Source organism: Megalobrama amblycephala, linkage group LG2 (genome assembly GCF_018812025.1).
Source record: "Megalobrama amblycephala isolate DHTTF-2021 linkage group LG2, ASM1881202v1, whole genome shotgun sequence".
Classification (NCBI taxonomy): Eukaryota; Metazoa; Chordata; class Actinopteri; order Cypriniformes; family Xenocyprididae; genus Megalobrama; species Megalobrama amblycephala.
This window is the reverse complement of record NC_063045.1, coordinates 18,873,112-18,896,053: the sequence shown is the minus strand read 5'-3', so window position 1 is coordinate 18,896,053 and position 22,942 is coordinate 18,873,112. Positions and strand designations below refer to the sequence as shown.

The 22,942-nt window shown below is 40.6% G+C and overlaps 1 protein-coding gene across 8 annotated transcripts in view; it reads left to right on the top strand.

The window, feature by feature from the left end:
* Positions 1-22,942, top strand: part of nfia (nuclear factor I/A) — a 170,184-nt gene that overhangs the window by 107,766 nt on the left and 39,476 nt on the right. For all 8 annotated transcript variants that reach the window (XM_048164723.1, XM_048164715.1, XM_048164749.1 and 5 more), the window contains 2 exons: positions 6,021-6,086; positions 14,941-15,015. In XM_048164723.1, coding sequence (XP_048020680.1) covers positions 6,021-6,086; positions 14,941-15,015 — 141 coding nt within the window. The remainder of the gene's footprint in view (positions 1-6,020; positions 6,087-14,940; positions 15,016-22,942) is intronic.

Below are 22,942 nucleotides of genomic sequence, written 5' to 3'. Positions count from 1 at the left end.
CGCTCTGAAGACAAAGACAGGATGTGTCTGCAGCTTGCGGAAGTAGGCATCGCAACAGCTTTTTGTTTGAAGTACTTTTGGCCTGGCTGTTTCCAAAGGTCTAATTTTTGCCTAATCACTACATTCTGGTATTTTAAATTCAGTCTCACTGTTGAAGTTTAATGTATTTCAGTTTGATTTTTGCTCTTTTCTTGTTTGGTGTTACGGATATTCCCCTCTCCTCATACTCCCTTTGAGGAATCCGTGCTCACACAGACACTTGACCCACTCGCGATCTTTCTATTTCTCCACATCAGGGCTACAGGAGGTCGCGGTACACATTAGATCCCTGACAGCTTCGACTTCTCTCTCACAGCCCAGCTATTTAGAGAGGGAGAGAGGGAGAGAGTGAAAGAGAACTGCAGAGAGTAAATTGAAAGTGGCCCCAGGGCTGTATATTTCACCATATCCCAGGGGAATTCTGGGATTCTGATTCTCTCTCTCTCCATTCCTGGGAAAAGGCCAAGAACTTTTTCTCCTCCTCCTCCTCCTCCTCTGCTTGCCTTTCCTGCCTTTTCCTAGAAACTGTAGTTCATATCAGGGGAGTCGAGAAGCACAGTGCTCTGGAAGAAAGAAAGGGTTTGCCTACAGGCCAGGGGAATACATCTTTTCCCATAGAGGAGCTGCTAGCATTGAGGATGGTCCACTTTTTCCTTCTCTCCCTCTGAAACATTTCGACCAGCCAGAGAGGGAGGGATGGAGAGACTAAGGTTATGTTCCAGTGCCCTGCGTAGTCTAGGAAGCATATATGTTTGGTCCGAAGGGCACTGTAGACAGCATAGAGAACAGGTGTACATCGATATATCACAGGAAGCGAAGAGGGAAATTTACCCAATAGTCATTACGCACCAACTTGATACTACACAAACTTTGGCTAAAATAACTGCAGAAAATAAGAGTTGCATATGATTCATCATTGTTTTCTACACAGTTTTTGTTTTTCAGAAGTAAAAAAGTGCGTGATGGATTATATTAATTAAAAGAATCAATAATCTTCTTTTGTTACCTTAGAAACTTGCTAAAGTTTGACGAAAATAACTACAGTTAACGTAACTTTATATTAATTTTTATTTTTTTAATTTTACTCAGTATATTTGCGTGTTGTGTATTTTTATGGTTGTAAGAGTACCACGTTGTTAGCTTAGCAGCAAGCTAACAGCACAGTCGCTATTTACATAGTGTGCACCCATGAACTTTCCACATTGGTCATTAACAAGGTTACATTTGAGTTAGGATGTTACCCTTTGTAGACAGCAAGACAGCTAGCTAAGTTTTGTAACAGAGCTATTGACTTTTCTGTGCTAGATTTTTATTACACACCATCCATATCCTGCATTAGCTAATAACAATATCTTGTTCCCAGTGTCCCTGCCAGTCCAGGGGGAACAAGGGTTCGAATAAGCCTGGAATGTCCCGCTTTTGTGTCTTGGTAACGGTAGCTTGGCAATCCAGACAGCTTGTCTTACACCATTAGCACAAGAGCTGATTTACAAGTTTAAGTAAGGAAACATAGTATTCCTTTATTGATAGCTTTTGTTATAGTGGCTGGTTTAGCTTTATATTTGCAGGGGGGAATTGCTCAAGTCACACTGACAAAAGAATAATTGAGACTCGGGAAGTTTTATTGCTTTTTGCCGGGTTGCAATAGTTGGTTTACTGTACCACAATGATCCCATAATGTCATCGCTGGGCGACCGCAGAGTGGTTTCTTCTCATTTTTACACATCCTGCTCTGGTGTATGAGCTTGACTGAAGCACATCAAAGCTGTTAGGGCTCCCTACTTTGGTCCCTGTCCTTAAAAGTGCATTCTGTATTTCTCAAAAGTTACAGAAGAACGAAAGAAAACACACCAGTATTACTATTCAAAATCCAGACAGTATCTGTAAACACGGCCTGTAACACTATCCCCTCCCGTCTCGCTTCCCGGTCCTCCGAAAACAGCAGTGTAAACAAGCGACGCTCCACGAGAGAAGAAAAACAGTGCAGGCCTCAGCAACGGGCTGATCTATAGAGGAGAAGCAGAAGGGTCCTGTCTAAACACTGCCTCTTATTAAATACGGTGTGACGTAAAAGCGCAGGGGGAAAGGTCAGGGTTACTCAAACACTGCACACGGGCAGCGGCCCGACGGAAACAAACGGCTCTCTCCACTTCCCTGCAGAAGAATGACAACCAGTGCTGATATGAAATGGTGTTGAAGTGGGTATACATACTGTATAGACCACCGTACAAAAAATTTTGGTTAGTAAGATTTTTTTTTTTTTTAAATTTTATTCATCAAGGATGCATTAAATTTATCATAAGTGACAGTAAATAAATTTTTAGTGTCTTAAAATATTAAGCAGCACAACTTTTTTCAACATTAATAATTAGAAATGTTTCTTGAGCAGCAAATCGGCATATTAAAATGATTTCTGAAGAATCATGTGACATTAAAGACTGGAGTAATGATGCTGAAAATTTAGCTTTGCCAACACAGGAATAAATTTAATTTTTAAATATATTAAAACAAAACACAATTGTTTTAATTTGTAATAATATTTCACAACATTTCTGTTTTTAATTCATTTTTGATCAAATAATTGCAGCTTTGGCAAGCATAAGAGACTTCATCCAAAAACATTTAAAAAAAAAAATAAATAAACGACCCCAAACTTTTGTCTTTTGGCATAAATGTCTTTTAAATTTAGCTCATGTTCTCTCATTTAAGTTCATTTTCCTTTAAATGTGAAAACAAAATAAATATAATTGTAGTTCGACGAAAAAATTTGTTTTTTCACAAAAAACGTATTTTGAACATTTAATCATATATTTAAACATTGTTTTATATTAACTTCTGTAAAATTTTATATTAGAAAGCATTAAATTATGATTTACTCTTGTTTGATTTACTCTTTCTCTCTTGCATTTCCTCCCTTTTTTCTCATGTCACTCATAATTTCAGGTTTCATCATGTTCTCCATCTGTGACTCATTACAGTTCCCAGAAATTATTTCATTTTTTTTTTTTTTTTTTTTTTTCCCTTCAAGTCATTTTTATGTAATGTGCATCATAGCCCAAATATGCTGCTGTCCAAAAAAAAAAAAAAAAAAATTTTTGCATTGCTGTAGCAATCGTTCCCTCTGACTTCCTCGGATAGTCCGGATAGTCTCGAGTGTGACCATGCAGGAATTTCGGCACCCACCATCTCATAATGTCTGTGGCGGACCAAAGGAAAAAAATCTGGGGGATGATACTTGTGGAAACAATGCTCCAATCCCTGGAGCTTCACCTTCCATTGATACTCCAGAAAGGCCCGTTTGTATTTCTAAATTAAGTTTCTGCCTCCTTTTATGGGCCTTCGTGTTCCTGAGCCCACTGTGTAAAGGGCCTTTTGAAAGCGGGGTTTTAACACACAATTGGATTACAGCAAAGCACTTGGTGAGAAAGCGGCGGGTTGGGACGAGCGGACCTGCGAGAAGTACAGATGGTTTAGCGCATGCATAATGAAACAGACCAGGCGGGGTGTGTGTGAGTGTATGAACGTGCCCCCTGAAGCCCTCGGCCTGGCCTGGGAGAGGAAGAGTCGGAGGCAGGCCAGGGGGTATAACGCTCTTACCCAACCTGCCTGCTGCCGCAAGCCGGTCCTAATGATCTAATTAGGGAATCACCTCGCCAACTAATTCAGCCACGTTCCTATCGGTTCGACACCTTGATGCAACCTGTGCCCGTCTCAATTAGCCCGGGCTGCTAAACAACATCTTTTTACCTTTTTGATTGTTCGATAATGAATTGCATTGTCGGACCGAGGTGGAATAACAGGTTGACTGAGTCACTCCAGGTTGCTTTTCCGATCAGTTTGACACTGTGAAGTAACCTGAGCCCATCTCAATTAGCCCAGGCTTGTTATCAGACGTTAAACGACATCTTTTTTCCTCAGCGTCCCTTTTCGATTGTTCGATAATGAATTCAGTTGTCGTATCGAGGCAGAATAACACGTTGACTGAGTCACTCCAGGTTGCTTTTCTTCTCCCACACCCGAGTGCCGTTCCCATCGTTTTGATGGTGTGAGAACAAAATTAGAGATAGGCAGGAACCATCCCTCCTCTGTCTTTCAGTCGGCGGCCCATAGAGTGGCTTGTTATGCTCTTGTATAGAGGGTTTAGGCCTGGTGAATGGGCCTGTTTGTGCACGGTATTTAGTTGTTTGTTGTTTAGTGTCTTTTTTTGTTTATTTCAAGCGGGAGGGGTTTTTTTGTGTCACCCCTCGCTCTCCGAGGGCCCTCGACAGGGGGTAAATGCAGATGTGACACACAGAGTCTGGGTCTCACGCCTCATTTGCATATTTAATTAGCAATGGGCGCTGTGTGAGAGAGCACTTGGTCCACGGAGGGCAACTAGGAGAGTGTGTGAAAGTCCCCGCACACTCTCACCCACCCGGCACCCAGTTTCCCGGCCCCCTTCGTTGCGCTTTCACATATCTCTGGGCTGTTGCTGGGGCGGGGGGTGTTGCTGCGTGTTTTTTCTTTCTTTCTTTTTTTACCCCCGTTGTTTCGGCCCACTCTTCAGATTGCCTTTGTTTTAAACTGTTGATGCAGACGGCAATGCTGAGCTGAATGCAAACAAGGCCCTAAATTGTTTACTTTGTCTAGGAGCAGATGAAGGGGCTGGCCAAACTTTTTTTTTTTTTGTGGTGGTGGTGAGGGTCTGGGTTTTGCTTTTTCTTCTTTTAGCGAAAGTTACTTTTCCATGATTTATCGTCAGCTGAAATTCTATAGTAATTTTTGTGCAATTTAGCCTTTTAGTTACATTTGTACTCAAAATGATGTTCAGAAGTTACTTTTTCGCGATTCATTGTTAACCAAAATTGTAGACATTTTTGTACACTAACTTTTGTGCAGTTTAGCCTTTTAGTTATATTTGTGCTCCAATGTTATGTTTTAATATATATTTTGCAAAAAAAGTGAAGTGAAAAAAGTCATGATTCAGATTTGCCAGCCATTTTGTTTTGGGTGGTCACCAGTGCGACATAGGTAATATTTCTCCCATCACGACTATTTTATCTCCAGTGTAAAATCAATACTCACCCCAGCATCTAAATCATCCTAAAGGGTGTTTCTTTGCCATTTTTGGCTCTCGTAGAAGAGTTAAAGTGAACGGGGTGAATCTTTGCGAAAAATTCCCCACTATCTAGGCACGAAGCATTGCTATCGCAGCTAATGGCACCGTTAAAGAGCACTTCTTGGGAGAAATCGGAGCCCATCAAATTTATAGGGCCTTTTTTATGCAGTACACCCAGGTCTGAAGGATTTCTCTCTCTAGACTTATTTCCATAAGTGCCTCGGCTGCAAATAGCACACTCAGTGTGAATTCACAGCCCAGGCCCCACTGTCGGTCTGACCTACCAAACTGCGTGCCAAAAGGACATTGGCTAGAGTACAGTCAGACTTTTTTTTCCCCGATAACTTCCCTTTGTGTCTGAATGTAAGCTGAAATTTACAGTTAAGTCTGTCAATTGATTAATATAACCATAATTGATGTCCTAATATTCGATTTTAAATCACTTTAATTTGATTTATTCATATATTTACTTTATTTACCATATTATTGTTTTTAAGTTGCAGTGAATCACATTTATTAACATGATAACACAGTCACTTAACGCCTAGAAAGACTAAGAATTTTTCGACGTGTGTAGTTGTCTGTCTGTCCTGGCAGCAGTCAGCTCTATTGAACCCGCAACATGGTTGCCTCCTGCATAAACACATCTGCGTAGGGTTTCACCTGCATGGCCAGTGTGTGGTTGGCTGCCAGACTGCATGGTCAGCACAGCCATCGGTGATTCCTTGGTACTCTTGTTACTCTGGACTAAACGTTTAATATCTAAGTCTCGAGATTCCGGAAACACAGATTTCAAGAGACTGTCAAGTGCTTGATCTCAGTGTGGTCGTGAAACGAAAGTCTCACTTTCTGACTCTCTCTGTCTTTGTGTGTCTTTCTACAGAAACAGGACAGTCTGAAAGTCCGAACCAGCCCAGTGAAGGTGACATCAAGGACCAGCCAGAAAATGGTGAGTGTACTGCTCACGTTTCCCAACACATCCAGAAATATACATGTACAGTATTTCACAGAAATGAGTACACCCCTCATATTTTTGTAAATATTTTTTCATGTGACAACACTGAAGAAATGACACTTTGCTACAATGTAAGGTAGTGAGTGTACAGCTTGTATAACAGTGTAAATTTATTGTCCCCTCAAAATAACTCAACACACAGCCATTAATGTCTAAACCGCTGGCCACAAAAGTGAGTACACCCCTAAGTGAAAATGTCCAAATTGGGCCCAAAGTGTCAATATTTTGTGTGGCCACCATTATTTTCCAACACTGCCTTAACCCTCTTGGGCATGGAGTTCACCAGAGCTTCACAGGTTTCCACTGGAGTCCTCTTCCACTCCTCCATGACGACATCACGGAGCTGGTGGATGTTAGAGACCTTGTGCTCCTCCACCTTCCGTTTGAGGATGCCCCACAGATGCTCAATAGGGTTTGGGTCTGGAGATGTGCTTGGCCAGTCCATCACCTTTACCCTCAGCTTCTTTAGCAAGGCAGTGGTCATCTTGGAGTTGTGTTTGGGGTCGTTATCATGTTCAAATACTGCCCTGCGGCCCAGTCTCTGAAGGGAGGGGATCATGCTCTGCTCATTCATGGTTTCCTCAATGAACTGTAGTTCCCCAGTGCCGGCAGCACTCATGCAGCCCCAGACCATGACACTCCCACCACCATGCTTGACTATAGGCAAGACACTCTTGTCTTTGTACTCCTCACCTGGTTGCCGCCACACACGCATGACACCATCTGAACCAAATAAGTTTATCTTGGTCTCATCAGAATAAAGGACATGGTTCCAGTAATCCATGTCCTTAGTCTGCTTGTCTTCAGCAAACTGTTTGCAGGCTTTCTTGTGCTCATTTTTAGAACAGGCTTCCTTCTGGGACAACAGCCATGCAGACCAATTTGATGCAGTGTATGCGGCGTATGGTCTAAGCACTGACAGGCTGAATGTTATCCAGGTTATTGGAACCATGGCCTAACTGAATACACATTCCTGATCAGTGCATATTATCCTGATAATAATTATTAATCAGAATTCTTAATCAAAATTAAATAACTTGCTCCTTTTCTGAAACGACTTTGTGTCTCTGATGACATCACCAATGCCATGTGTGCTATTAGGTTATGCAGACATACAGCAATTCAGCCATTATTTTTGCTAACTTGCATTCACGTCTGGCTCCTTTCTGTTATGGTCCAATCGATTTCTGGCTGATAAAATAAAGGCCCGTCCCTTTTTCCTCATTGAATATCCTGTTTTACTCATAGTTCTTGTTAGCCAGATAAGCTATAATGGGAACTATAGAAAAAAATTAGATAAATATAAAAAATATAAATAATAATATATATTTATATATTTTATTATTTTATAATAATATATATTTATAATATATAATATAATTTTTATATTTATATAATAAAAATTTAGATAAATAAGAAATATAAAATAGAAATTTTATAAAATAGAATCAAGCCCTGCCCCTTTTTTCCTCATTGAATATTTTACTCAAAGTTCTTGTTAGCCACTTTAGCTACAGGTGCTGGTCATATAATTAGAATATCATCAATAAGTTGATTTATTTCACTAATTCCATTCAAAAAGTGAAACTTGTATATTATATTCATTCATTACACACAGACTGATATATTTCAAATGTTTATTTCTTTTAATTTTGATGATTATAACTGACAACTAAGGAAAATCCCAAATTCAGTATCTCAGAAAATTAGAATATTACTTAAGACCAATAAAAAGAAAGGATTTTTAGAAATCTTGGCCAACTGAAAAGTATGAACATGAAAAGTATGAGCATGTACAGCACTCAATACTTAGTTGGGGCTCCTTTTGCCTGAATTACTGCAGCAATGCGGCGTGGCATGGAGTCGATCAGTCTGTGGCACTGCTCAGGTGTTATGAGAGCCCAGGTCGCTCTGATAGTGGCCTTCAGCTCTTCTGCATTGTTGGGTCTGGCATATCACATCTTCCTCTTCACAATACCCCATAGATTTTCTATGGTGTTAAGGTCAGGCGTGTTTGCTGGCCAGTTAAGAACAGGGATACCATGGTCCTTAAACCAGGTACTGGTAGCTTTGGCACTGTGTGCAGGTGCCAAGTCCTGTTGGAAAATGAAATCTGCATCTCCATAAAGTTGGTCAGCAGCAGGAAGCATGAAGTGCTCTAAAACTTCCTGGTATACAGCTGTGTTGACCTTGGACCTCAGAAAACACAGTGGACCAACACCAGCAGATGACATGGCACCCCAAACCATTACTGACTGTGGATACTTTACACTGGACCTCAAGCAATGTGGATTGTGTGCCTCTCCTCTCTTCCTCCAGACTCTGGGACCCTGATTTCCAAAGGAAATGCAACATTTACTTTCATCAGGGAACATAACTTTGGACCACTCAGCAGCAGTCCAGTCCTTTTTGTCTTTAGACGCTTCTGACACTGTCTGTTGTTCAAGAGTGGCTTGACACAAGGAATGCGACAGCTGAAACCCATGTCTTGCATAAGTTTGTGCGTAGTGGTTCTTGAAGCACTGACTCCAGCTGCACTCCACTCTTTGTAAATCTCCCCCACATTATTGAATGGGTTTTGTTTCACAATCCTCTCCAGGGTATGGTTATCCCTATTGCTTGTACAGTTTTTTCTACCACATCTTTTCCTTCCCTTCGCCTCTCTATTAATGTGCTTGGACACAGAGCTCTGTGAACAGCCAGCCTCTTTTGCAATGACCTTTTGTGTCTTGCCCTCCTTGTGCAAGGTGTCAATGGTCGTCTTTTGGACAACTGTCAAGTCAGCAGTCTTCCCCATGATTGTGTAGCCTACAAAACTAGACTGAGAGACAATTTAAAGGCCTTTGCAGGTGTTTTGAGTTAATTAGCTGATTAGAGTGTAGTACCAGGTGTCTTCAATATTGAACCTTTTCACAATATTCTAATTTTCTGAGATACTGAATTTGGAATTTTCCTTAGTTGTCAGTTATAATCATCAAAATTAAAAGAAATAAACATTTGAAATATATCAGTCAGTATGTAATGAATGAATATAATATACAAGTTTCACATTTTGAACTTTTTGATGATATTCTAATTATATGACCAGCACCTGTATAGTGGGAACTGGTTTGCAAACCTTTTGCATGTCCTTTAAAATGCCAAGACTCGCTCTCTCCTCTGAGTAAATCAGCGTGAGTCTGTTTTTGAAAGCCCGAGGTGGGTGATTACTCTTAAGAGGATTGTGTTCACGTAAACTTGTGCGAAAAGTGGCGTCTTTCCAGTGTAGACGGAGAATTGTTCTAAACGGCCTCTTTTAAAACAAACACAGAGAAGCAATTCCGCTGATTTTGTGTGTGTTTACAAATTATTAGCGGACAATGAAAAAGTCTGTGTCGACTGATTTACAGTTTGAGAAAACATAAACATGATGATTGAATGGAAACAGTTGCCTGTTTGCTTGAGTTTAAACAGAGAATGATGTTGAAAAGTCCCGCTTTATCCTCCCACAACCCCCCTGTATCTCTTATGTGTGTCACATACCACTGTATTATAAGGCATATTTTCCTCCTAACTTAAAGATTATCGCAGATGTGCCCCATGAAGCTTGAGCTATTATTTCCACGCCCTTGTGTGTGACACCAACGTCGCCCTGTTTACTCAGATTAGAGGATACAGACAGATGAGTGTGTTCATCTCTCTCATCCTGCATGTAGCTGATATTATCTTTTCATCTCTCTCTCTCTCTCGTCGTTGAACTGAAGATCACCCCGTTGTGCTGATATAGGCTGCACATAATCACTCCACTAATGTCTTTTTTTCATATTTTCTCTCCTGCACAAACTCGCTCCATCTGGTATCTGTTGTATCTGTCGTCCGTGATCTTCGGATTATTTCCAGTTTTGATCCAACGCAGTATAGGCCAGTCCCAATACAGAATTTCTGTCATCCTATTCAATCTGAGAATCAATACAATCTTTTTAATTCACAAAAGTGGTCTCAGATCAGCAGCTTGACCTGCTGGAACTAAAAACAAAGTATCCAAACTTCTAACTTTTTTCACTTAAAGAAAATGAATCATCATCGTCATCATTTACTCACACTCATGATATTCCAAACCTATGTGTTTTTATGAGTGTGTGTGTGTGTGTGTGTGTGTGTGTGTGTGTGTGTGTGTATATATTCATGAGTCAAAAATATTTTAATAAATTGTATAATTTAAAAAAATTAATAAGTTATTAGATTTTATAGTGATATATATGATATACATTTTGTGTATGTGTATATATTTTTCTTTACAAATATTTTTGAATATATATGAAATTATTATATTACTGCATAAATTGTATGTCTTCTGAAGCCATATGTGAGAGCTACAGAAGAAAGAAAAATCGTATTTTCAGTTCTGAAGAAAAAACACAGTTATACGGGTTTGAAACAACATGAGGGTGAGTAAATTGACGAATTATTATTTTTCAGTGAACTATCCACTAACTCCTTTCAGTGCCTGTTAAACACTGTCAGACGTAGCCTAAAGCTGTCACAAACTTCCACCCCTTCCCTGTCACCACCTCTATTTCTCCCTCTCCGTCTAATTCTCGTCCCCAATGCAGGAAAACATGACCAACATTTTTTTTCCATGGTTTGTTTTTGCTGGTAAACCCTGACCCTTGTGCTCCATGCTACGTGCACTTTCACAAAGCGGGCTGCTGTCTTTCTGGGACGGGGCAGCCATTGCACAATCCACAGACTATTAGATAAGGCCAGAGGATATCCTCTCCTTTACAAGCCCAGGAGAGAGAGTGGGGAGGTGAGAAATCCATAACAGAGAGCTCAAGAAAATGGAAAAGAATGTGAGAGGGACATTTAATAAAAAAATAAAAAAGCTAGTAAAAATGGCTAAATTGTTTAAAGCCTCTCGTAGGCCCTGTTTACGGATAGTTGATAAATGTCAAGCAGTGGATACTTCATCTAAAGTATTTTAGATGAATCATCCACATTTTTACATTTTTCTTATGTTGTTTTTATTCGTAATTAAGGGACCATCACATATCTTGCTGTACCTCTAAAGCGACTTTCTGTCTCTGATGACATCATTGAGACCATGTGTGTTATTAGAAACTCGCATTCACGGCTGGCTTCATTTTGCTACATAATGCACTTTTCACTATATAATCAACTCACGCCAGAATATCCTGTTTTACTCATTTTGGATTTCTTAATACACATCAGTGACTATTATTCTGAGAGTAATAAAAACTCCGTAATTTTAATCAGAAATAAGTAACATGCTCCACGTCAAGTCACCTTTATTTATATATAGGACTTTATACAATACAGATTGTTTCAAAGCAGCTTTACAGTGATAAACAGGAAAATAACAATCAGTGATGCAAACAGAATTCAATTCTGCTGTAAAGGAGCTCTAAAAAGACAATAGTAAACAGTCATTCAAGTGAAATCAGTTCAGTGTTGATTCAGTTCTGTTCAATAACTGTGTTAAGTTAATCAATTATGAAATGAGTTCAATTCAGCTATAAAGCAGCTCTGGAGAAAACAGTGATGTCATTATCCAGCTAAGGATGTGAAACGACTGTCTTTGATGACATCAAGGCCGTGCGTGCTATTAGGTCATGTAAACCAATATCAATTTAGGTATTGTTTTTGCTAACTCGCATTCATGTCTGGCTCTGTTCTGGTATGTAATGAGCACTTTCACTATCCAATCAATTCCCAAATGATAAAATCAAGTCCCGCCCCTTTTATTATTGAATATCCTGTTTTACTCATTTTTGATTTCTTAATCACATTCCTGATTAGTGCAGGTTATTCTGAGAAAAACACTCTTCGTTATTCTTAATCAAAATTAAAAACTTGCTCTGCCTCTTTCTCAATAACTTTCCGTCTCTGATGACATCAGCAAGGCCATGCGTTTAATTAGATAAGATGTAAGCAAATAGCAATTTTGAATTGTTTTCAAGTCTGACTACACTCCGATACTTAACACACACTTTTCATTATCAAATCAATACTCGATGGATAAAATCGAGCACCGTACTTTTGTCTCATTCGAATATCATGTTTTAAAATTGCATTTAAATGGGTTGCAAACTGTAAAGAAACTAAAAGTTCAATAAAACGTTGTGGGATAGTGACCAAATCACCTAAAATCTTGATGTGGAATAAAAAAAAGTTTGTTTTTGTCAATTACCCAGATACAGTATAGGTTTGCTTCTCTTGTGGCCCAGTGTAGTTCCACTCTGTGCTCTTGTTGCTGCGCTGGAGGCTCGTTGAGGTCTCAGTGCTGCTGTGAAAGGCGAGCCCTGGCCCCTCCCTACATGTGTGTGTGCAGCGCTAAAGTGGACACAGCTGGGAGTGATTATCCATGTTGAGATATAGAAGCCCTGCCCCTTCCCTCGCCCCTGCCTCCCTATATGAGGCACTCATGGAAATGCCCTCAGTGAACTCCGGGTGCATATGCTCCCTATACTGGAATTCTAGTGACGAAGGTTCCTTCGTTCGTTCACTCTCTCCCTCCTCAGCTCCATTGCGTCATCCCTCCATTTTCCAAGTAATGGTGCGCCTCACTTCTGCTCTGTATTATTGTTGTTTCACAGTATGTACAGCTGTGTGGAAACTTTGACTTTTGCCTTTCTCGCTCTCGACCCTGTAGCCCATTGTCCTCGTCGCTTTGACGTTTTGTAATCTACCTTGACTTCCTGCCATATGTCCTCTAACATGCATCTCCTCTCCTTCTGATACCTCCCTGAACAAACTCTATCTCACTTCTTCTCAATCTCAGGGGCATCTGTGCAGGAATGCTCTCCGGGTCTGCAGTCTTTTAGCTCATGTCAGCACTTTCTCTTGCAATGAGCCGTAGATATTACCCCTCCCTCTGTCCCTCTCTCTATGTCTCTCCTTCTCTCTCTCTCTCTCTGTTTTTATTATTTATTATTCTGCCCGTCCACATGCTATATGTCTCCTCATCCAGCCGGTCAAGACTAAACTCATTTCTATTGTTGGTTTTATAGCTCGCCAGCCACCGAGCAGCAGAGGAAGCTGTTTAATAGCTAACATCACTTCCACTCAAGTTTTGTCTTGTCACCCCTTTCTATACATATATGGGGGGCATATTCATTGTAGCCATGGAGTTTACCAATGTGAACTGTGCTACAGTTTGGTGCAGTAAAGGCCTGGGGTATACTTAATTTTCCATGTTTCGCACTGTCTCACGGCTAGTAGAGCGCACAAGCCTTTCAAAGTATACTCCTTTGGCCGTGAGCGTGGAAAGTCATGTTCGGCGCATGCACACTATCTAGTGGACTTTTCAAATGCTCAAGTCACTCACACATGCGCTCTTGTATGTGCACAGTCCATACAGTCACAAAAATTCAGCTGCACATGGACGGGGTGTGTAGACAGTGTGTAGAAGTCACATGAATGGCCCGTTCAGGGCACAAGCAAGAAAAACTCACTGTTCACAGAGTCAAAGTTAGTACACAGTCTAGTAAATGTTGGCAACCTCTTTAAGTTATTCTTGACTATGCCAATGAACATAGCATCGTGTGAAAGAAAATTTTATTGCTTGCACCGACTGAAAACACATGAGAAACATCATGAGACTGGAGAGACTCTCGGACATTGCAGTAGGCTACTGGCCATTCATGTGGATTTGCATAAAACATTTCATTGCTTTGATGCCGTGCCTGGTGGACGCTGTTTAGCTGTTTTGACACCGTTTAGCCCTTCACTGTGGCGTAGCCCTTCATGTATGACGCGCTCCATAAGCTTCACGGAAAGGAAACCGGGATGGCAGAAAGAGGCATCCTGTTTTTTTCCTTTATTTTACAAAAGTACAGTGTTTTGTTTTTATTGTGAGTGTACACAAATAAAAACAGACCCATTTCAAATGATGTCTTACTCTTATCTGTATGAATAAATAACGGAGTAGCTGTATGAGACAAAATCATCTGGCATTGTGCCGATTTAAGTTGTGGAAGTCACACTACTACAGTCCAGTGATGAAAAAAGGCGTTTCTCAGTCCCAAAACTGAGATACGTACCGAACCACATCTTATCCTACAGTTCTCTCTTCTGCAACTGCTACATTTCTATTGCAATCTAGTAACTTCTAATCAAGTGCATACTGTATGTAGAGCATTGTAAGCTTGTGTCTAACTTTTTATGATTAACCTTGCCATATCAGCAGTTTTTGCCACAATATGTCAGAGCAGGTCATTACGGGATATGCAGTCCACACTGACTGCATTTTTTGATTCTGTGGTGTTGAATGGTAGGACATTTAGGGTCGTCTGGTTGTCTGTGGTTGAATCTGAGGCTGATATGGGTTCCTCCAGAAGAGCAGCAGCCCGCAAGATGTGTGGCAGGTCCTGGCTCAGCCGTAGTCAGCACAATGAACACAGTAATTGTGGTCTGTCTGCTGAAAGAAGCAACCAACTTCTGTCTGCCGCACAAAGAATGTGTTTGACTGAGATACCACCACATATCATACTTAAAAATCATATAAGCTCATATAATCGTGATTTCTTGGGCATCCTATGCATCTCTGTTTATGTGTGTGTGCTGCATCGCACCATGCCTCTGCCCCACTGTACTGCAGACACTAATGGGACCAAGTCCAGATGTGCTTTACCCTCTGTGTCACTCTAAACACTCCCTATTCCCTTCCCCCTGGGACTGGGACTGTGTGTGTGAGTGAGTGTGTTATTGACAATAAGGTTATCTTTCCTGTATTTTGTCATATTCATTCCGATAACAGTTTTTCCTACTCTTTCTTTTTGTCTCCTAGGGCACCTTGGCTTCCAGGACAGTTTCGTCACATCAGGTGTCTTCACCGTCTCTGAGCTCGTGCGAGTCTCACAGAGTAAGATTTCCTTAACTCACTGTCCATTGAAAAAATATTCCTATTTTTGTTTTTTTTATCAGTTAAAATATCCGAAAGTCCTTAAAACAAGATAAATTTACTTGAGAAGCAACACTACATAAGATACAATATCAATACGAGTGTATTTTGTCTTACTGCACAGGTGTATTTGTTTTCTTTTACCTATTAACAAAGTTTAAAAAGACAAAATATGGGTCAGTGAGGTTACTGAGGTTGGATAATGATTACATTTTAGTGATTCCGATTCTGCTTATTGATTTCGATTCTTATCGATTCCTAATTTCAATTCCAAAAAGGTAAAAAACATATATATCATTCACATTTATTGAAATTAAGTCTTGTTGCAAAAAACTTCATTGTAGCTGAACAAAAATCAACAGACTAAAGAACACTTAAACCAGGAACTTTTGCCTATGGTTTAAAAATACCATAGCAAAAACAACTAGCCTAACATAAATTTCAAGCATTATTAAAGACAAGTAAACACTATTAAAAGAACAAATAAACAAATTAACAATCGCACAAATAAATACAACTGAACAAAGATACGATTGAAGTAAACATTGTTTTAAGATTTTCAGATATTTAGGTACAGAAACTGTAATCAAATATAAAATAACACTGCACAAAATATACATTACAAATATAGTTACAAAAGTTATTTAGTCAGTTATTACACTATTACACTTATTAAAAAAAAAAAAATCCCAAAAATGCAGTTATTGATTATAACAACTTGAATACATCACATGAACATGTTTTTAAATTCTGAATTAAAGTCATTTTGAAAAAACATTTTAGTTCATGTCATGTGGTGTGACTTCCCCCAAATATATATGATATTTATAAATTAATGATTCATGATATTTATCATCAAAAAGGTTCTCTTAGACCTGTTTCTCCTGTAAATGAGACCAGCAGCAGATTAAAACCACAACATCTGAAGCACCCTTGTTCAAACACCTTAAATTCAGCCCAAAGGTAGGATGAGACTAGTGATTAACCAGTGTGCTGGAGGAAAGCTTCTCCGGTTTCTCACTGCTGTTTTCTGAACAATGGGCTGAATCCACTATCCCTCCACTCATTAGAAATCGAAACACCAGCGAAATGCACCCGTCAGCTGAAAGTTCTTCAGTGCAGTGCGGTTCAACCATACTTGGACTCTCTAAAGTACAAACTAAGTTTTTCTTTTGTGCAGCATTTTAATGTCTCTTTTAAAGCTCAGATTTTGTTATCCGTAAATAAACTGTACTGTTATGAGGATGCAGTTTTTCAGATGTTATATATTTTAGTAAAGTGAAGAAAGCGAGAAGGCAAGTATTTTCACAACTTGAGAAAACAAACAAGTAATTCCCAGATTGATAGAGTGATTAAGACAAAATAAAGAAGAAGGAAAGCAGATTTTCCCGAGGAGGCATGTAGCAAGGAGGGAGGATGGGAAGGGAGTAGAAAACGTGACCTTTAAAAATTGCAGACGTCCACGGTGGAGAGTGACAGAGCGCAGCACGATCCATACGTGCCTGTCGATACCCGCTAACAATAGCCGATCCAAAGCGCCTGTCAGCACTCGCTGGAGCCTTCTGATCAAAGGTGCATTGATCACACTCCTTCGTGACCTAATCCCGGGCGAAGGAGAGAAGAAGAGGGTGTCATGGGGCCTGGGCAAAGAGCCCACCGTGGTCTCACCTCACAGTCTGCCTTCAAAAACCCTCAAAGTGCCTGCCAACGCAAAGACAGCGTCTGGAGAAAACAAACATTTGGGTGCCACCACATTCTGGCGGCGTGACAGCAGACGGGAGGAAGGAAATGCAGGGGTCAACGTGAGTCCAGCATGCATGTGTGAGGTGGTGCAAAAGGATGTGATGGATGTGGAAAATGATGAAGGGTATCGGGAGAGAGAGAGAGGAAGACAGATATTAAAACTCAGCCAGTACTGTGCTGCATCAGAACTCCTGGCGTATGATGGTAACAAGATTAAGGAATATGCATAATTGATCCAGCTCTGCAGAGAGATTGGCTTTTATCCTAACATCTGTGACACACTGAGAAGAAAAGCAAATGCTGGGTGGCATATGCTGGATGTTCAATTCAAATCAAAGTGTTCTGCTCTCTTTTTCCCATAATTCTCTTTATTCTCCTCTCCTCTCCACAGTCCAGTGGCTTTTAGTCGGCAGGGGGTTGCCAATGTGGGTCTAAAGAGCATATTACACTTGAGTCCCAAAGGAAGAAGAATTTAGTGAAGTGCCATTCAAAGAAATTCAACACAGGTAATGCATTCTGGGAAATTCTTCCACCCTGGCCCACAAAAGTTGTCAACACAAACTTTGAATGTTCGCTTGTTTGAATTTTTAAAAAAACATTTGAAACCTTGAAGATAGACAGACAGACAGACAGATAGATAGATAGATAGATAGATAGATAGATAGATAGATAGATAGATAGATAGATAGATTTCCCAGAATGCATCACTTTTGTTGAATTTCATTCAATTCTGTAAACCCCCTTCCTAGAATTTCTATTATAATTCCAATTCAAGTTTATTTGGGCCATGGCCCATTCATTCAATTCACACTCGTGAATCAAAAGCGATTTTGCAGTAATTCACAACAATAGTCCACAAATCACCTCAGCAGAAATTCTTGAAAACTCTACCTCATGTTCCACCCTCTGCGGAATGGCGGGAGAGTTGACTGTCTCACCCTCCTGCATCAACCTCTTTCCCTCTTTAATGGGCAATACCATCTAAGAAGTTCAGCAGTCAGCAAAGCCCACAGTTAGCATAAGTCCTCTAACAGGATTGCTCCCGATGGAGTGGCTGTGAATTAAAGTGCTGTATGCATGCACACTCATGACTTTGGTAGCTTTGTGGAAGGCACCGAGATGATGCTGTTGATTGAAGTGAATAGGGTAAGTGCACCAGATTGGAAGATGGGTAGAAGAGGTGTACTGAAGTGGCCTATGAATTGCCCAGAGGAGTTCCATCGGGGCTTCTGTGTGGGAGCGTCTGGCAGATTTATTTAAGCGAATGGGGAAGGGGTTGAGTGCAGGCTCGTGCCCGTTCGGAAGATGAAAGGTCGTGATATTGAATGGACAACGGGCTGCCTTAGCTCTTCCCTGACTATACACTATGACCTTGGCTTTGTGCACCCATTACACAATTCAGTGGCAGCCCAATCGAATCTGCTTCTGTCGATCAATATCCTATTAAAGCACCACACAAAAAAGGAGAGGAAGGGAACGAGAGAGAGAAGGAGGGGCTGTCGGGAGTAGGGGAGAGCGAAATGAAAGTCTCCATAAAGTTAGCCGCTACAGCTACGTTTTTGTAAATGGAACTCCACATAATTGGCCAGTCGATACCAAGCTGGGGTAATTTCGGAGATTGGGTCCACCTTTCCATATCCTCCTCCCTCCCTCTGCTCCTCCTTCATCAGTTATTCCCTTCTACCTTCTTGAGTCCTACAGTGTCTGTGTTCTTAAACATTCTCAGGAAGAGCCTCTATTACCTAGAGTTTATTTTTTCACTACAGCTGGCCTCTGTATGAAGTCAGACACTGTCACTTCACAGCTTGGCACACCGTCAAGCTCAGGTGAGCAAGAGGACTTGTATGTGAGCCAGTTTTACTGTTGCTGCCGCCCACTCAGAGCCTCTCCAGAAGAGATTGCGAGGGCTACAGAAAGAGACAGGAGAGGATACAGGATTAGGATGAGGTTATTGTTATTAGTGCGCCTGCAAGAGCCTCGCAGAAATGTTGGCAAGCAACAAGGCAGTGTGGTCCAGGGGCAGGGACACCTGGAAATCCCTGGGTGAAGGCCGGGCGCTGGCACGCACCATTAAGCCATATGACCGAACAGGGGGAGCAGATGAATTATGGAGTAGGAGAGGGGCCGCCGCGACAGAGACACTGCCGAGCAGCACCGGTGGGGATACGCCCACCAGTCTTGTCAGCACTGTGCCAACACTGGGCCAAAGCCTGCCAGTGGGCAGTGCCATCTGCAGCGAAATACACACACAGGGATTGAATCTTATAAACGCTAGCTTGCCGCGAGATGCCCTACATTTTCACGTTAATAAAGTTAAGGATAAAGATGATCATTGATGTACTTTAAGTGACATGTAGTGCACAATGATCATAGCAGGTGTCAATCAAGCAACCTGCTGATTATTAGTCCTGTTCTTCACAGTGTTTTTAACAGGAGTAGTAATATGCTGAGTCCAGGACTACATTCTCTTCTACTTCTTAACCTCCATCAACTGGACACCGACCTGCAGACTCCTCCAGCGAGGTTCCTGCTGCCTTCTCTCCTCATTTGATTTGATGGGAAACTTTACAGTGAATGCATAAGGTCTGGCCCCATGTGAACCTTCTTCTCCAAACTGAGAACTCTGAACCTATGCTGTAGGTCTATAACCACACAGGAGCTGATCCAGCAGAAAACCCCACTGAAGACCTGTCAAAGCTCACCAACTTCAGACCAGCTCTAGATGAGATCCCATCACGCCACAGTCCTCTCACTCAATAAAGCGATGAGGAGTAAGGCGGAGGCAAGACGGGGTGAACAGACGTCCAGGGTTTTTGAAGTTGATTGCTACTGCCTTTGTTGTCAAATGCTTCAATTTGAAAATCCGGCCTGAACAAAAGCCGATTTTTTTTTCTCTCCCTTTCTCTTCCTCCTCCCCCTGCTCTTTTCAAATGAATAGCCTCCCCAGCTTTTGTAGATGCTTTAGTGGCCAGTGTTTGGGTGGAGGGGAGGAGTATGTCTGTTTGTGTGTGTATGTTAAGAGGGATTTTCAACCCTTGAGACAAGAGACTACACCAAAAAACCTCTGCCACGTCCAGTAGACTCGGTCACTTTGCTGTCCCAACAACAAACTTCCTGTATCTTGCCGGCCTTCAGTCTGAAATCTTTTGCCTGGTTCTCTTTTACTACACTTTTACCTTGCTATCTACAAAACTTACTACATGTTTAAGCAGGGATGCATGATATATCTGTACCATATCTCTAAATATTGGAGATATTTAATTAATTCAAATTTGTATGTAATTTAAAAAAATATATTTATATTAAGATTTCCTTTTTCTGTCATCTAACAAAGTTAAAAATAACCATAATTTTATCATAAATGATACAATTACCTTTGTTGACATCCCCCAAGGGAGTTTTTGTCAGGTTTAGCGAACTTGTGTGGCCGATTTTATTTGTCCCCGATGCATAGCTAAGTAAAGCCACACACTGCACTGCCATTCCTCTGCACTAAGTAAATAGAATAGATTGAAACATTTTGCTAATGTACTTTGCGCCCAGCAACTTGAAAGGTAAAGCAGTAAAGATCAGAGAGTGAGAGAGAACAGAAGGGAAAGGAGAGACGAGAGAGAGAGATCAATGCCGGCCTGATAGCCACAGGCTTCATTTGGAATCCTCCAAGCGAAAGCACTTGATAAAGCCTTTAAGAGGTAGAGACTGCGGATTACCTTTATGATTGATTTCCATTCCAGTCAGACAGACTGCAGTGTGGTCATTTTTCTACCCAAACTGCAGCAGCAGGGCCAGCCGCTCTCGGTGCAAGTGTGTATGTGTGTGTGCGTCGAGGGCCGGCTGAGTTACTGCAGCCCAGTGCCCAGGTTAGCTCTCACACAAATTACTTCACATCCTACTATTAGCCATGCAAATGCAGCCGGCTTTACTGCTCGTCATAAATAATCCGTGCCACCACTTCTATTAGAGCGAAGGACCGCCCACCCCCCTCCAAAAAAAAGTTAACATAAAGAGATGACTCAGAAATTATAGCACTTCCTTTCTCACTTCCTACGTATCCAACTTTTAGCTTGTTGGCTAGTGCACCGGCTCTCTCTCCCTCCCTTGGTCCAACTTGCCCCTTTAGCTGTGTCCTCTTCCAATGTTAATTAGGCAGCCCATTACCGTGTCTATCACAGTCTTCCACGCTGTCGTCCGCCCGACTCAACCCCCCCCCCCCCCCAACACACACACACACACACACACACATACATACATCTCTCTCTTTACGCCTGGGCCTGGCTTATTAGGTATGCAGGACCAGGGCCGCTCTCTTACACATTCGTGCTGTCCTCATCAAAAAATAGTGGTCTCAGTCACCATGAATATAAAGAGGCATCACGGCTTTATGTACTGTATGACAAAGGCGTTTGATAGAGCGCTGCTCACCGATGACCTACAGAAAGGGGCAAGGGGGATTTGCAGCTTGTGGCGACTCGCTCTGGAAGGAAAGTTTTGTAACCAGTACAAGTATTTAAGTAATTGTGTGTTAACATTTTTTTTTATCTATCTATCTATCTATCTATCTATCTATCTATCTATCTATCTATCTATCTATCTGTCTGTCTGTCTGTCTGTCTGTCTGTCTCTGTGTTTTTCTATCTATCTATCTATCTATCTATCTATCTATCTGTCTGTCTGTCTGTCTGTCTTTGTCTGTCTTTTTCTATCTATCTATCTATCTGTCTGTCTATCTGTCTGTCTTTTTCTGTCTGTCTGTCTGTGTCTGTCTTTTTCTATCTATCTATCTATCTATCTATCGATCTGTCTGTCTGTCTGTCTGTCTTTTTCTGTCTGTCTGTCTGTGTCTGTCTTTTTCTATCTATTTATCTATCTATCTATCTATCGATCTGTCTGTCTGTCTTTTTCTGTCTATCTGTCTGTCTGTCTGTCTTTTTCTGTCTATCTGTCTGTGTCTGTCTTTTTCTATCTATCTATCTAACTATCTATCTATCTATCTGTCTGTCTGTCTGTCTGTCTGTCTGTCTGTCTTTGTCTGTCTTTTTCTTTCTATCTATCTATCTATCTATCTATCTATCTATCTGTCTGTCTTTGTCTTTTTCTATCTATCTATCTATCTATCTATCTATCTATCTATCTATCTATCTATCTATCTATCTATCTATCTATCTGTCTGTCTGTCTGTCTTTTTCTGTCTGTCTGTGTCTGTCTTTTTCTATCTATCTATTCAAATTCAAATTCAAAATTGCTTTATTGGCATGACTGTAAATAATACAATATTGCCAAAGCATACATAAAATAATAATAAAAACATCTGTATAATAGAAGAAAATATCTATCTATCTATCTATCTATCTATCTATCTATCTATCTATCTATCTATCTATCTATCTGTCTGTCTGTCTGTCTGTCTGTCTGTCTGTCTGTCTGTCTTTTTCTGTCTATCTGTCTGTCTCTGTCTTTTTCTATCTATCTATCTATCTGTCTGTCTGTCTGTCTGTCTTTGTCTGTCTTTTTCTTTCTATCTATCTATCTATCTATCTATCTATCTGTCTATCTGTCTGTCTCTTTTTCTATCTATATCTATCTATCTGTCTGTCTGTCTGTCTGTCTTTTTCTGTCTATCTGTCTGTCTGTCTGTGTCTGTCTTTTTCTATCTATCTATCTATCTATCTATCTATCTATCTATCTATTTGTCTCTGTCTTTTTCTATCTATCTATCTGTCTATCTATCTATCTATCTGTCTGTCTGTCTGTCTTTATCTATCTATCTGTCTGTCTGTCTTTTTCTATCTATCTATCTATCTATCTGTCTGTCTTTTTCTGTCTGTCTGTCTGTCTGTGTCTTTTTCTGTCTATCTGTCTGTGTCTGTCTTTTTCTATCTATCTATCTATCTATCTATCTATCTATCTATCTATCTATCTATCTGTCTGTCTTTTTCTGTCTGTCTGTCTGTCTGTGTCTTTTTCTGTCTATCTGTCTGTGTCTGTCTTTTTCTATCTATCTATCTATCTATCTATCTATCTATCTATCTATCTATCTATCTATCTATCTATCTATCTATCTATCTATCTGTCTGTCTGTCTGTCTATATCTATCTGTCTGTATTTGAAGGTTTTATTTTAAGCTAGACTAACATGAAAAATGTGT